At 22.7% G+C, this 15,787-nt stretch overlaps 5 protein-coding genes across 5 annotated transcripts; 3 read left to right on the plus strand and 2 right to left on the minus strand. All coding sequences in view use genetic code 6, as the record gives it.

Annotated features, from left to right (window-relative positions):
• Positions 1-2,252: 2,252 nt before the first annotated feature.
• TTHERM_00657350 (autophagy protein Apg6) lies at positions 2,253-4,311 on the minus strand (the record flags this gene model as incomplete). Its single annotated transcript, XM_001024035.2, has 4 exons — positions 2,253-2,711; positions 3,037-3,235; positions 3,735-4,094; positions 4,187-4,311. The coding sequence occupies 4 exons, from the start codon at positions 4,309-4,311 to the stop codon at positions 2,253-2,255; spliced, it is 1,143 nt and encodes a 380-aa protein (XP_001024035.2).
• A 410-nt stretch (positions 4,312-4,721) lies between these two features.
• On the plus strand, positions 4,722-5,306 carry TTHERM_00657360 (trafficking protein particle complex subunit 6b; the record flags this gene model as incomplete). Its single annotated transcript, XM_001024036.1, has 1 exon — positions 4,722-5,306. The coding sequence occupies one exon, from the start codon at positions 4,722-4,724 to the stop codon at positions 5,304-5,306; it is 585 nt and encodes a 194-aa protein (XP_001024036.1).
• A 682-nt stretch (positions 5,307-5,988) lies between these two features.
• Positions 5,989-6,399, plus strand: TTHERM_000657361 (transmembrane protein, putative; the record flags this gene model as incomplete). Its single annotated transcript, XM_012799978.1, has 1 exon — positions 5,989-6,399. The coding sequence occupies one exon, from the start codon at positions 5,989-5,991 to the stop codon at positions 6,397-6,399; it is 411 nt and encodes a 136-aa protein (XP_012655432.1).
• A 1,978-nt stretch (positions 6,400-8,377) lies between these two features.
• TTHERM_00657380 (plant dual-specificity MAP kinase kinase family domain protein) lies at positions 8,378-11,800 on the plus strand (the record flags this gene model as incomplete). The annotated part of the gene is made up of 7 exons (XM_001024038.3): positions 8,378-8,638; positions 8,744-9,196; positions 9,319-9,425; positions 9,485-10,775; positions 10,990-11,451; positions 11,507-11,639; positions 11,697-11,800. 7 exons carry the CDS (start codon positions 8,378-8,380, stop codon positions 11,798-11,800), a joined length of 2,811 nt encoding a protein of 936 aa, XP_001024038.1.
• An 860-nt stretch (positions 11,801-12,660) lies between these two features.
• TTHERM_00657390 (ankyrin repeat protein) lies at positions 12,661-15,250 on the minus strand (the record flags this gene model as incomplete). Its single annotated transcript, XM_001024039.3, has 4 exons — positions 12,661-12,918; positions 12,996-13,095; positions 13,213-13,430; positions 13,802-15,250. 4 exons carry the CDS (start codon positions 15,248-15,250, stop codon positions 12,661-12,663), a joined length of 2,025 nt encoding a protein of 674 aa, XP_001024039.2.
• Positions 15,251-15,787: the final 537 nt, after the last annotated feature.

Below are 15,787 nucleotides of genomic sequence, written 5' to 3' on the forward strand. Positions count from 1 at the left end.
TGATTTTATAATTAATCTTAAGGTAGAAAACCAATATAATAATGAATAAATTAATGAATGAATTAATTATTAATACAATCATTCAGTTTGCAATTAATTATTTAACTCTTTATTAAATTTTCATTAACTAATATTTTAAATATCGGATTAGCTTTTAATTTTAAAAACTTATTTTTGTTTGTATACCGACCTATCTTTTTTGAAAAAAATTTGCAACTCTATAGTTGCTCTACACAAAAAAGCAATCAAAAAAATAATCTAAGACATAACTCAATTATTCTTAAAATCACAAAAATTATTATTAAAATTGTAACTTTATTTTATTTCTTAAACCAAATATCAGCAACACTTTTAAAGATTTGAGATTACAAATAAATATAAGTGTGCGTCATTTAATTGGATGTTTAAGGAATAACAAGTTTGATTTTTTGAGGCGGGGTTTTACTATGTTTTAAAACTGCAAAGAAAAAAATGTGCTTATTTAGCATTATTTTGATTGCTAAAAATAATCTGAGTATTTCTAAACATTTGAAATGAAAGACTTTCTAATTTATGTAAGGAATTTAAAAAATATAAAAGACTATGATGAATGTTAGTATTCTAATCGAATAATTTGTTAATTTTTTAATCTTTGAAATCAGAATCTAAAAATTTAATTTGATATCAAGAGTAATTTAAGATATCACTTGCTCACTGGTATTTAGGTTTGATTACTCACTAAATTATTAATTTTTGTAAATTTAAATTAATTTTTCTTGTGGGGAGATCTTTAAAGTTTTTATTTACTTAAATTGTTTTATGTGATAGCTATTTATCTGCTTATTTTAATATTAGGGGCCAATTACAATTCTAAAATATTATTAAAGGGTAAGGTATTTAAGTAATATCAAGTTAAGTTTTTTGTTAATTTCAATTTACTAAAAATAATATAACACGTATCTATATATCTATATATCTATCTATCAAAATATTCTTAACAAGAAAATAACTTTTTTTCTAAATATGTGGATAATCTAGCGAATATTTTTATATTTTTATATACTATTGCTAAGCAAATTCAATTTACATCTTGTTCTACCTTTCAATTAAAATTACTTTTTTAAATTTAAAAATAGCCATTCCTATTATTTTTTCTCTCCTCCTTTTTTATTTTATTAACTATCTTAATATTTGTATTTTTTGTTTAATTGCCTAAATTGTTGTCAAAAATTTACATTCTTTCAGATATCTAATTTTAATTTCTATTCCAAAAAAATATTTACTCAAAAAGATAAATTTAATAAATTTGATCTATTTTATTGTTTACTTGATCTTTTAATAGATAAAAATAATTAATTATAAAACAATCTCACATAAATGTAATACTTAACAGCATTTAATTGTGTAAATTACTCAGAATTTGCAGCTTTCTTAGATCAGTTTCTAGCTAAATTACAGATTTTTTCCAAAAAGATATTATGAAAATCAAAATATTAATCTAATAGAAGATAATATCAAAAGTAACACTTAACTAAAAAAACATCCAATTCACAAAAAATAAATAAAGAATGAAATTTCTAGCATGCTTATTTGGAGGTAATTTATAACTAAAGCGAATCCTAAGTAAAGTTAATTATTTTTTATGAGTAAATGATTCTATGCTGATAGTACATCAATTTACTAGTAGTTTTAGTCATCAAAAGAATACTTCTCAAAATTTAATTTTTTTATTATGAAACTTTTAAAAAGTTAACACATATGTGTACTTAATAAAGCTCAACACATAATTTTTGTTTGACTGTATGATTATTATTTATTTAAAATCAAAATAAAAACAATAGATAAAATTTCACCATAAGCTTTAGTTAATTGAGAAATTTGTTAATTCAGATTTTCTAGAGTCCATAAAAAATTCTGAAATATAAATAAGTATTTATTTATTATTCGGTAAGAAACATCCAAAAATGGTGTAAAACTTATTTTATATATTTAAAAATATAAAGTAAGCTTTAATCAGGAATAGGACAAATTAGCTATTAAATCTCAAAATTAATTTAGTCTTATAATCATTCAATTTTAAACAGAATTTGGCAAGGCTAAACATTACATTTAATTAATATTTTTTTTAAATTTTTGTTTGTGGATATAAAAAAACATATAAACATTCTATTAAAATATCTGAGTTACTAACTTTAACTTATATTTGCTCAAATTTTTAAAATTATAATTTTTATGCAAATTTTCAATTTGTAATTAATAAATTAACAATTTGATCAAATAAATTGCTAACATGCATCTAAAATACAATCGAAATGATGTAATATTTAAGAAAAATATAAATCCCAATTTTCTTTTATTTATTTTTTATTTTATAATTCTCCAATACTTCTATCGAAATCATCTTTTCTGATTTTTTCTAAGTTTTCTTTTTTCATATTTTTTGAGTATTTTGAGAATATAAACTCAAAAAAAAGTATTAATTCTGCAGAAAATTCTCTCAGCCCCTCAAATGGAATATGAAAACGCTAACTACTACCCTTGCTATGAGGAGTATCTTGGTCAGACAATTTACAGTATAAATCTAGACTCATATCTAATGATCTTTTTACTTTAGAAACAGCACCATTGCATTCAAATAATTTAATATTTTAATAAGCATATTCTGTTTAACCCTTCAAAAATTCAAAGAGTAAGCAGAGTTGTCCCATTCCTTAGTTGAATTCGGTGTAATTCTTTTAATTTAATTAATATATAATCAATTAAATATTTCTAACTTGAGAATACAAAAATTGAAAATTGATTGATTGGCCTAATATGTATCGAATAAGATAAAAAATTGTATGGTGTTGCTTCGAAATTTAAATTAAAGTCCTTAATGTTAGAAGGATTTGTAAATTCAATTTATCAAAATTTAAGATGTAATATAAAAATAATTAATGAGCTTATTGACTAAGATTACAAAAATATTGTGATGTAAATTCTTTTCAAAATAACAAATAAAAGAATTTTCAGAATAATTGATTGCTAAATAAATTAAAAAGAATTATATATGCATACATCTTTTGTTGGTAGAGTTAGAGTGAAGCCATTTATCATAATTTTATTACAGTCAATTCTGAATTAATCTCTCAAAAAGTCTTAGTTTTCTAAAGACTTAATTTATTGATTCACTTGTAGGAGTTCTTTTTATTGCATTTATTTTTACTCATTGAGGTCTAAAATTTCCTTTTCGAGCTATAAAATTTCATCGTCTAGCCTATTTTTTGAAAGAAAAAAAAAAATTAATTGACTGTAATTCAGCCTTAAAATAGTAATTTAAAAAGTTGAATTTATATTAATTAAATTTATAGTAACCTCATTTTTTTTATATTATTTAGACTTTTTAATCCATTAAAATTAAAGTAAATTCCTGAAAGTTGCTTTTTTGTTTAATTTGTATGATTACAAGCATAATATTATAACTAAACACTCTTGTAAATATTTAATGTAAACTAAATCTTATTATTTCTTACTTAATCATATTTAACCTAAAAATAATCTAATTATCGAATAAATCAGTTTTTTTCTATAAATCTATCAATAATTATCTAATAAAAAGCGAAAATTCTAATAAAATTGCAAAAATAATTTTCAAAAGAAACTCATTAATACTAGTATTACTTTAAGTAATATTGAAAAAATTTAGCTGTTGTTTTCAAAATATTCTTTTTAATTTCTTCAATACTAAATATTCTAAAATAATTTAAATAATTTACATATTCTCTTCTTTTAACACTTTGCAATATTCGTCTTACAATTTTACTACTTAGACGCGTAATTTTTCTTTTTCTACTTCAGAAATTTTAATTTTCAAGTTTAAATCTTATTCTCTCTCACCTAGAAGTTTGAAATCTTCCTAGGTAAATTTACTTTATGATTATCCAACAAGCTCATTGATGTAAAGCTCTTATTCTTGAAGCCTCCCTATTTCCTAAACGTTGTTGCTAAGCGAATTTTATAACTCTTGAATTTTCTTCTAAACGCAGTCATGGCAGAGCCTATAGTCTTTTAAATCTATTCCATCAATACCTTCTATCTAACTGAATTCCTTATCTATCTCCTAACTCTCTCCACTCCTATTATTATTAGTATTTCAGTTTAAAAAATGCTTATCTTCAAAATTGATTGCACTCTATAATTTATCAAATAATAATTTTTTTCAAATTACTCAACATATTCTTCCTCACAGAAAATGCAGTTATAAACGTTTGCCTAATTCATACCATTTTAGTCAATTTAATTTTAACTTCTAGATTTTTACACTAAATTTAAAGTAGGAGGAGGTATACTCATATAAAAAAATGTCTCTCTAGTCAATAAAACTTTTAACAAATTTAAATAGTTAATTAGAACAAAAGAAAGCAATAATATTGCGCTGAATTAAAATACAAATGAGATTGTTTTATATGATAAAATATATCTATTTATATTTGTATATAGCATGTAAATTCACATTATCAATACAATTATTTGCTTATGTAATTAGAAGTATTTTGATTTTAATAATAAATTAATATTCTACAAACTTAAGGCAAAGCAATAAATATTTGGTTAACATATTTATTTTTTACTTTAAATCAAAATAATAAAATTTAATCACTTTTAATACTATTTGTTAAACAGAATTAGATAAACAAAAGAAATAACAACATTATATTGATTTTAGCATACCTTAGTAATAAAAGTTTAATATAAAGTTTAAAATGATGAACTTTTAGAGGCAACAAGATATAAACGCAGTTGATTTCTTCGGATATTACCATTTGATGAATCAATTTGTTATAAGATCTTGCAAGGATTAGCTTACAAGTATTTAAGTTAAATAAAATTCACTTTTTGAAGTAGGGTATAAAATTGGGAGAAGTGTAGTTGAAAAAATTACAGAAAATTGCTTAGATAAATTCAAAGAAGATGTAGAAAAGAACAATGCAAAATGTCTTCCTCAAATTAAATTTATTAGCAAAGATTTCTGGAGTTATTTATTTTAGAAAGACGTAGATAAAGCTAATCATAATCTCAAAGGAACATTTTATTTGAAAGTATTTACATTTACAATGTTTGAAAAGCTATCAAACACAGAGTCTCCCGAAGTTTAAGAATTTGTCAGTTTATGGTACTAAGTTATTAGAGGATTAGTTGCTGGAGCTATGAAGGGATTATCTTACCCATCTGAGGTTTCAGTTGATTCTGTTCCTCCAGAAAAACCAGATCATATTTAACCATTTATGATATCTATTCAAATATTAAATTATCCAGCACTGCTGTCATCTCAAATTTAGCAAAAGTGATTGATCTAAATGTCAATTAGATTATCTTTTAAAGCAATAAAATATCAATAATTAAAAATAATTTATATCTGTATGATAGATTTATGTATATAAATATGTGTATAAGTAATTATTTCCAATTCCCTAAAAAGTAATAAATAATTACCTTAAATTTAAGAAATAAACTTTCAATCAATAATTCGATTAAAGATATTTTTAAATTAAACCAACAAAGTGAATTGGTATGTATTCATATAATAGACATATTCATATGTCTAACTATAATACCTTTAATCATCTTTACAGCTAATTTATCATGTATATAATTAAAGATTTTATTAATTAATTGAAATAATTTTATATGAATATTATTAAACCTTTTTTATATATGAACATAAATAAATTCTTGAATACATTTTTCTAAATTGAAATACTAAAAAAGAAATTAAATTTTATTAGTAAGTATTTGATGAATATATTTGTGATTGATTGATGTATGATTTTTATGAGTGAAAGCTACCACTATATAATTTAAAACTTTCAATATTAACTTCCTAATTTTCTCTATAAATCCTCCAAGAAAAGATGAATAATTTACTTTTTAAATTGAAATGATAAAAATAACTAATCTTTAAGATCAGGTTTTAAATTAATTATGGTCAATAATTGACCTAGAGTAAATTGGGAGAAATTTTTGTATGATATGTATGGAAAGTATTACTATTTGTTTAGTTTTTCTTATTCTTGCTTTCTTATGATATTCATCATTGAATCAAAAACTATTGATCCAAGAAGTCTATCCTAAATATTTATATTGTTGTTGTGCTGTAACTCCTTAAAATCGCTTACAATTTACTCATTTTGGGTGACAAAAAGACTGTTGTTTCTTAAAGTAAGATACATTGATTCTTTAAATCCTTTTTTGTCACTCATGCTTAGAGTACTTGCTAATTTTTTAGAAACTAAATTGAAGCATTCTTTTACTAAGTTATTTAACTCTAACTAGCTGCTGCAGTTTTTAAAGATAAATTATTTTTTACTTTCAATCTCTCTTTTTTATTATTGTATTTCTTTTTTTATTTACTCTAGCTCATTTGCAAATAGGGATTATTGAGCTTAATCAATTGAAGCCATATCATCAAACTCATTCATAGCTAATATAGAGCTTGCATTAGGATTAATTAAAGATTACTACTATTAATGTACAACGCTAGAATTTTAACTAAATGTAATGTCTTATTTGTTTTATTTCTTCAATAATGAAGGCACAGATATACTGTTGCTGATTGAATTATTTTAGTTAAAGACTTAATATCTTTTATTAGTTCTCGTTTAGGAATTACTGCTAGTTAATATTTTCCCCACATTCTAAAAAATACCAGATCTAGCTACACTTTTTGATACATTTTATGTGGTAGATGAGTTAATTGTCGGTAATTAAGTTTGGTTAGTTTATTCTAAATTGATTTATAGTTTTGTAGTTTTATTTTGTAAAAATTCTTTGTTCTTTTAAAAAACCGCTGCTTCAGTAATCATTATTTCACTATTAGGCTAAATAGAAGTATTATGTTACTGTGAAACTCCTATAATAGAACCTTCTTTATTAGCATGAATATTTATGTTAGGTTAGGAGCTAATTTACAAATTTTTTTATTTTCTTTTTAATTTGAGGTATTTTTTCATTTTATCAATCTTCATTTGAGCCTCTATATTGATTGAAATTAAATTTTTAAGCTTATCAATCCTACTTTCATGAGCTCTCTTTAATGCTTTCAGTGTCTCATCTTCCTTATTAATTACTTCTTATATCTTTAAATATTGTTTCTCCTTTCTCTCATGAAACTCTTTTAATTGAGATAAATCAAATAAGGCCTTTTTAATTTGAGGATTTTGATTTAACTCCATTTCTTGCCTTTGAAGTTGCTATTCTTACTCATATATCTCCCTTTTCTTTCTTGATAATCTATTTTTTTTAACTAGAAATTTATCTCTAACTAAATTTTCATGATTTTCTACTGAATATTATATCATATTTTCTAAATGCTGTATGCCTTCTTAAAGAGCCTAATATTCAAATTGAATCACTCTTAAATGGTTCGTATTATTATTATCCCCATTTCCGAAAAAATGCAAAGCCCCTATAGGAGATCCAACTTTATTAACAGATTATACTGAATTTTTAGTCTGAAGTGAGATTGAATTATTCATCTCCTAAATGGATTACAAAATAATCTACTAACTAACTTAACAAGAAAAATTAAAAATATTCAGATTGGTTTATTAATATTTATTAATTAAACTTTTTGATTCAATTCTACTAGTTTTATTAAATAAATTAATTGCTTGTAATTGTTTTTATTTTCATCAAAATAATTTCTTAATTGTTTAGATTTTTAAGTTATAACTTATAATTAAGTAAATTATTAATTATTATTGATGATAAAAATTTAAATTCATTCTAACTCCTGGATATTTTTAAATAATAAATATAATTAAAATATTTTAATGTAATTATTCTTTAATAACACCTAATAAAAAATTAAGTCATTTGTTAATAAAGCCCTTATATTAACATTTTACATAATTCTTTAATTTAATTTACTTAAGATCTTTTTTAACATTTTTGTGGATATATATTTGTTTTTAAATTTATTTTTTCAAGATGTAAATTATTTCAATAAATGATTTAAAAATAGAGAAAATTAATTTTAAATTAATGTGTTTATTGAGAAATTAACTTTGATTTATTTTAAAACTTAAAGGTAAATATTCTTTTAAAATAATTTGTTTAATAGCAAACTAAAATATGCAAATTAATTATTAACACCAAAAAAATTTAATGGAATATTAAAAGTCAGTAAGAATTAAAATTAATACAGATGAATAATATTAAAAAAGATTTTATAGTAAAATTTTAGAAAATGATAAATATCTGATTTAAAAAATCTATGTTTCTAATTGCACTCTTAATTTTAAAGCTAAGATTTTTAGAGATAAATATCAATCAATCCTCAATTAAATTCAATAATTATTTCTAATAATCTAAAAACTTACTTATCTATTTTCAAAACTTTTATTTAGAATAATCTTTCATGAAAAGAGGTCTTAGCCCTTCAGTTTCTAAGAATTTAAATTAGGTATAGAATAGTAAACCTTATCAATCTTAGGCTGCATAAGTAGTAAAAAAATAGAGCGAATATAAAAATAAATATAGAGAGCTAGAGCAAATAGGTAAAGGTACATCAGGAACAGTATTTTTAGTGAAATCTAAATAGGATAAAAAATTTTATATTGCAAAGAAAATTATTTTGACAAACTTAAATGAACAGGAAAGATAAGCAGTAGAATAAGAAGTAATTTATATGCAAATATCTACAATTATTTTATTTAAAATAAAATTATTTATTTCAAAGATTCACCAATTTACTTAAAATATTTATCAATTATTTTTTAATTAGTTAATCTTACTCAAGAAATTGAAGCACCCTCATATTGTTGGATATAAGGAAAATTTCTTAGAACCTTACTATATGATTATCATTATGGAATATTGTGAGTAAGGAGATCTTTCGTTTCATATAAAGCAAAAGCTTAAAGAAAATGATCACTTTCCTGAAAATATCATTTTAAATTGGTTTATTTAACTAACAATGGCACTTGATTTCATTCATGAAAAGCATGTTTTGCACAGAGATGTTAAAAGTTCAAATATATTTTTAACTTCTAGTGGTAGCATAAAGTTAGGAGACTTCGGTATCTCTAAGGTGCTACACTCTACAGCAGATAAAGCTTAAACGTTAATTGGAACTCCTTATTATTTATCTCCAGAAGTTTGCGAAAACAAACCTTATACTTATTAATCAGATATTTGGGCTTTAGGATGCGTGCTTTTTGAAATGTGTGCTTTGAAAGTAATTCTATATTTTAATATAACTTTTTAGATTCTACTTATGAATTCATTTAATAAATTTTAAATATTGATAATTAATTTACTGAAGTATTTTTGAACTTTATTCTATTTTAAATATTAAAGCACCCTTTCGTCTCAGAAAGTCTGATGGCCCTAGTTGTAAAAATTATTAGAGAACCAAACCCAAACATTCCTAATATGTATTCAAGCGATCTAAATTGTTTGGTTTAGTACAATATTATTAAGATTTTAGATTTATTAAATATTTTAATTATTAATAAATAAATAGAATTTTATTAGCAAAAAAACCAGAAAGTAGACCAAGGACAAAATAAATATTATCATTTCCTTTTGTGAATGAAGCTATGAAAGATTTTATATCTTCTAAAGGATTAAAAGACGAACTAAAAAATTTGCCAATTAAAAAAACTCAGTTGCACATAAAAAAGGAGTAGAAAATAAATTAGGAAAAAGAATAATAACCAAGCTCAATAAAATAAATTTAAAGGAAAAACAGTTTGTAAAATTAAGCTCAAAAATAGGCAAATATAAAAGCTTAGCCTTAACAAAATGTTTAGAAACATTAAGAGTAATAAAAATCTGTAGGTAGCACAAAAATTAATAGAAAAAATAGCAATGATATTAAAAAGATGGAGGAACTCATATAAAAGTAAATGAAAGAAGTTTAAAGCGAAGTATAAAAGAAATTAGTTGAAATTAAAGGCAGTAATAATAAAAAGCCAAACACCTCTAATCTTTAAGATTAAAAATCACCAAGTAATCCATCACTTTCAAAACCATCTTCAGCTTCTTCACAGTCAAGTACAGCTCATTAAACACCATAAAGATAAAATGATTAAAAAATAAAGTAATCACCTTCTCGATAAATACAACCCAAGATTGAAGAAAAGCATACAAAATAATCACCATAGATTATGACAAAAAACAAAGTTGAAACACATAATAAATAGTCACCTTAAAGTTAAATAGCATAAAAGTAGGTAGGAACTCCGTAAAATATATCAAAAAATCCTTCTTCAGGAGTGTTAAGTAATGAAAGTAAAACAAGTAACAGCAGTAAAAACTCATCAAGAGTAATTGATGAAGATGATTATGATAAGAAGTATCAGGAAATGATGAATAAAGTTAAATAGGAGTATGAATAAATAAAAAAAGAGTCTCCAAACCCAAAAAAAAGTCCAACTATAAATAATTAAAAAGTAGCTTCTAGCTCTTCTGCCTCTTAAAATAATTAAAAATAAAATAATTTGATCCATCCTTAAAAAGCTTCCTCAAATTAAAATTATCAACCAACACCAACTTAGCTAAATCAAGGGGTTGTTAGTGCTTAAAGCTAATAAAGGTATAATACTAACTATTCTAAAAATAATTTTGAAATGACCCAAATAGAAGAAGACATTTAGATAAAAAATATTCCTGATAATTAGGCAGAAAAGGTACAAACTAACATAAATTTGTAAGATAGTTCAAAAAAATAAAATTTTCATTTCAGCTAAAAAGGATAAAATAACTCTCTTCTATAAGATTCAAACGTGTCCTTTAATCTCTCACTAACTAATGTAATTTTTGATATTTTAACAAATTGTTTGAGCTACTTTAATTTTTTTTTCTCTTTCGTTAAACAAAATTAAATTCAATAAAATTGTTTAAATAATAATTTTATTTTATTGAATAATTCAGAGTTTATTATTTAATTTATAGTTAAGTTAATTAATGATCAAAAATAATTATTTATAAATAACAAAATAATTTATTTATTTATTTGCATAATAGGATTCTGTTTTTAATAACACTGCATTTAAAAGTAACTTGCCCAAGAAATAAAGCACAATTATAACAAGTGGAGGTAAAGAACAAATTATCGAAGAAATAATAGAAAATGAAGAAGCATAAGAACATGAAAATATAAAATCTTAAGCTCCAAGCGATGTCAGTGAGTATAAAAATGAATTCTTGAATAGTGAGTTTATAAAATCAAATAAAAGTGACGATGCATCTAAATATTAGACTGTAATCAGTGAGCACATTTAAACTTAAATGATGCCTTAGATTCCAACTTAAAATATATAAAAAAACAATTAAGAAGAAATAAATGATTTCTAAGATGATGATTTAGATTTTGAGTCGCTTCCTCAAAGAGAAGATTATTTAGATTCTGAAGAAGATAATGAGTATGAAGAAGACTTTGAAGTTAGTTCAGAAGAAGGAGATTCTAAAAATGAATAGAAAGAAAATGTATTTAAAGAGTCTTTTTTGAGTTTTTGATTGACTTTTTTTATTAATAAAATAGAATGATTTTAGATTGACAAGAAAAAATTTAGACAAAGAACTTGATGAAGTGATCGAAATGTACAAGTCATAATTGCTTAATAACTCAGGGCAAGAGGAATACAATAAATTTAAGCATATGTTAAATATGTCTGGTAAATTAAAACTTAATTAACTAAAAATTAAAAAAAAATACTTTATTAAATTAATAGAAATTGCTGAAGCCTCAGTTGAATATTCATCTGGAGAAGTTTCTAAAAAAATGATGATACCAGCTGCTTAAAAATAATAGAAATCAAATTTCACAAAAAAGTGAAGTTATTTATTGATTTAAAAAGTAATTTAATGAGAAAGATTTAATTAAAAAATTGAAATAGTAAAATTATTTAAAAAGTAAAAAAATAAATTAAAATAAAAATTAAATATGCATGTAATTTAATATTAAAAGTAGATAAAAAAGATAAATAAATAAATAAATAAGTAAGAAATTAAGTATATAATTTAATATATAAAAAGTAGTTTATAAATAAGATTTATATGTACAATATGTATGTAACAATTACATTAATTTATTTTTGTAGATTTTTATTAATATAGAGATTTTTTCATTTAAATTTTTTATATATGTATCAATTCTTACTATATTATGGTACGAACTTACAACTATATATTTTTGTATGTTTCTTTGTTCAATTAGATTCTATCAATAATATTAAGAAATTATTATTATAAATTATCAAAATTAATTTCAGTATTACTCAACCAAATTAGTCAATTTTTTGTTAGACAGATTAAGATTAGCATTTAATTATTTATTTATTATTTAGAGATTGTTTAAGTGATTTATTTTTTATGAGATTTAGTATATTTTTATTGAAATTTATAATCTTTTATTTGATTAAGAGTATTAAGAGGGTATTTAGTAAGTTTGTTATTGTTGTTAATGGTGGTGATGGTTTACTTATATTTATCCAAATAGTTTACAGAAAATAGGCTTGCTATCATTATAGCTATATTATTATCTTGGTTTTGAAATTATTTGTTATTCAAACTTGCTGATAGATTTTAATTAATGTGCAAGCCTTATTAAACAATAAATTTTTTGAGTAAGAAAAAAGGATAAGATAGAAAAAATTTATTTGTTAATAGGTATTTTTTATTTATTGAAAAGGCTTATCAGCAACAAAGGAAGAAAGGTTTTTTCTTAAGATGAAGAGAAAGGATTCTTCTGATCTCTTTGTTTTACTTAGCTTCTCTATAGGCAGCTTCTATTTATTGCTGGGAGATTTTAATTACTCTTTGGTTTAAGAGAAAGTCAACTACTTCCTTGTGATTCCATCTGACTGCTACTTACAATGGATAATCTTCTATTTCACCCCCAATTTTTGATTTCATGTTAAAGTTGCTTTCTTATTTGACCAAAAATTATACTATCTTTTTAAATTAACGGAATAGTTTACAAATAGATATCTTACATAAAAAATTATTTATTTTAATAATTATATACTTACATTTAAGTTTCCGTTTTTGCAAGCTAAGTAGGATGCATTTTAACTCTTAGAATTGAATTTATTAAGTAAATGCTAAGGATCATCAGGAGACCTCAAATATCTTTTTTTAGAATAAAATTTGATTAAATAACAAAAGATTTTTAAATTTAAGAAAATTTATTTTGATATATTTATCAGATAATATATTTTTATCATTTTTCTATGTAATAAAATTTACCTTTTTGGATCTTTTTACAGAATATCTATTATGTTTTTAATATCTTCAGGGTGTCCTCTCTCAGAAAACTCGCAAATCATTTCTACCATTCTAACCATGTTAAAAGCATTGTTTACATCATTGTTTTTGGCAGGATTATTATTTTAATTTTCTATTTCAGACTCTTTATTTTAAGAGACCTTCTTTTTCAAAGAGTGAATCTCTGCTTCAAGTTATTCCTTTAAATTACATTAAAAAATTAATATAAAATTTATTGAATTTCAATTTTGTAATGATTTTTTTGTTAACAAACACTTTAACTAATAAATGATAATAAATCAAATATCTCAGCCAGTTACTGAATGCAAGTTAAGACACAAATTAAAAAACTTCTTTGATAAATAAATAAGGAAATAAGTCAATATTAATCATTATAAGTTTACAAAATTTTTTGCAAAAAAATTAAGTTTTTTTCATTTATTTTTTAGTAAATAAAATTTTGGCTAATTTGTTAAAAAGAAAATTATAAAATTGTTGCTAAAATCAAAGTAAAACAATGTAAATTATCTTTGTGAAATGAGTTTGTTGTAATTTAATGATATATTATTACCGTTGATTCTATTCTACTGACCTAGTTTGTTTATAATCTTGTTAAAGTTCTTGCAACTGTACCTATAATTTTAAATTTTTCTTTAGCAGATAATGGACTTTAAGGTTCTTAAGCAGTCAATTCACCTTTCTTTTTTTCAGCTAATGTTTAAAATTATTTTACTTCCATTTTATTCAATTAGGACTTTCTTCGTTGAGCAGGAGTTAAAAATTTTACCTTATCAACTTCATTACCTGTAAGCTCTTACTAACTATTTTTTTTTAGCATCTTTTCTTACAATACAGGAAGCTGCTAATGAGATTGAATAAGCACTACTTAAGTACCTGGTTATATATATTCTAATGACTAAGGGGAATTCTAATTGTCATGTTCACTATTATTATCTTGATCTGGATTAGAAAAACTATTTTCTTTCTTAAAGGCTGAAACACTAACTCTATTTTTTGAGAATCTACTTTTTATATTTGATCTATTTACATGCAAAAAGCTCTCATTTTGACTAACTTCAACTTAATTTGAAGAGTTTTATTCATATTAAAGAACTGGTAAATTAGCTTAAGCAGACTACTAAGGACTATCTATTGCTCTATTGCTATTTTAAGAACCACTTTCGCTATGACTCTAATTATCATGTATTTTTTCATCGGTACTTTCTTCTAAGTGTTCATTCTCTCTTAGCTCAGTAAGCTTTTTCCCCTATAATTTAGCTAAAGCCTCCTTAGAATATACAGGCTTAAGAGGAGAAGGACATGCAACTTTTTGATAGTCTTATTCACCGCTTACATATCTTCTTGGTGTAGAAGCATTACTTCCCCCAGCAGCATTTGCAAAAACGAGATTTCCTTTAATATAAATATTAGATTCTAATGATCCAGATGTTAATGTTTTTCTATATTTATGATTAATTGTGTCAACATTGCTATTAGAAATTTTATTATTATTATCATCATCTCCAAGATTTAATGCTGCAAGAGTATCTCGCTTCATTTATGAATAATTTGTTGTAGGTTCATGTGTATTCATTTTAGAAATTCTTTTTTCCCTTGTATTTTGCTAGCTGTTATTGTTAGCCATGCCAAAATCATCCTCTTTTGATATCTCAAAGTTGGAGATTAAATTCTCTTCTATCATAAGTTATTTATAAATATATGTGTGTATTTCTTTCTTTGTAAATGTGTTTGAATAATTATCTATATTTTTATTAATTTTTGTATTATTTGAAATTGTTGGTTGTCTGTATTGTATTTCTTCAAAAAAAATAATAATTTCGAGTGTGTAATGCAGTACTTGTGATTTTGTTCTAAGTCTAATGCCTTTTAATTATTTTTGTTATAATTTAAGAGTATTTCCTTTTGGATATTTAGTTTAACTTTTTATGTATAAATTAACAATTATAATTAAAAACTTTTCTTCTCTTAATTGGTTGATTGATGTATTAGTCAAACTCATTCAAATATTATCCATATTTTACTATTAACATAATGAGTGATGCGTGCTATCCATTCTTTTTTTTAATTTTTTAAATTATCAAAAATGATCACTTTGTTTTCTTTCTAATTTTTTTTCTAATAATGAAGATTGAGTCTTCTAAATACTATCCTTTGTGATTGTGCTTATACAAATTTAATCGATCAATCAATCTAGTTCTAAAAGTTAAATTTTTAGTAATATTAAACATTTAGATATATTTCTTATTGTGTTCACTTACATTTATTTCATCAGTCCAGTAAAAAATAGCTGAATTTGAATATCTTTTTCATTAATCGATTAATTTTTAGAACTTTTCCAAGGTAGATTTTTATAGTTTCAGATTGAAGATTGTAACAATTTACAAAATTTATCTTTTTTAAGAAAAAGTGTCTAAATATTAGACAAATTAATTTCAGTTATTTCAAATATAGTTCTTCTTTATTCAAATAGTAAATCTTATAAAAAATTAAAATATCTCTTTTTTTAAATTTATAAATAAATTTCTATTAAAAGTAA

Source organism: Tetrahymena thermophila (assembly GCF_000189635.1).
Source record: "Tetrahymena thermophila SB210 genomic scaffold scf_8254402, whole genome shotgun sequence".
NCBI lineage: Eukaryota > Ciliophora > Oligohymenophorea > Hymenostomatida > Tetrahymenidae > Tetrahymena > Tetrahymena thermophila.